The 420-nt window shown below is 38.1% G+C and overlaps 1 protein-coding gene across 1 annotated transcript in view; it reads left to right on the forward strand.

The window, feature by feature from the left end:
- The first annotated feature begins 261 nt into the window (after nt 1-261).
- The window catches only part of LOC100480288 (olfactory receptor-like protein OLF4), a 12075-nt gene continuing 11916 nt past the window's right edge, over nt 262-420 (forward strand). Inside the window, exon 1 of the mRNA XM_034657232.1 lies at nt 262-311. Coding sequence (XP_034513123.1) covers nt 262-311 — 50 coding nt within the window. The remainder of the gene's footprint in view (nt 312-420) is intronic.

Below are 420 nucleotides of genomic sequence, written 5' to 3' on the forward strand. Positions count from 1 at the left end.
TTAATTTGTATTTCTGTAATTTGATATAATTTTTATTTAAAAGTGTGGAATACATGGCCTTTTGCAAAAAAAGTTATTGGAAAAAAAATATCATAACGATGTAGGTACACACGATCCCCTGAAATGGACCATATCCATGCACAAAATAGTACAATGAAAGGACTACAAAATTTAAAAGGTAGCATTTTAAATCTGTGAGTAATACAAGTGGAAGAAAATTAATCATGCTGTTTGCCTCTGTCTGTGAAGTCACTCTACCTCATGGAACCAGGCAATGATACACGAATTTCAGAGTTTCTTCTTCTGGGACTGTCAGAGGAACCAGAACTGCAGCCCCTCATATTTGGGCTTTTCCTCTCCATGTACCTGATCACTGTGTTTGGAAACCTGCTCCTCATCCTGGCCGTCAGCTCTGACTCC

This window comes from Ailuropoda melanoleuca, chromosome 4, assembly GCF_002007445.2.
Source record: "Ailuropoda melanoleuca isolate Jingjing chromosome 4, ASM200744v2, whole genome shotgun sequence".
In the NCBI taxonomy this organism is placed as follows: domain Eukaryota; kingdom Metazoa; phylum Chordata; class Mammalia; order Carnivora; family Ursidae; genus Ailuropoda; species Ailuropoda melanoleuca.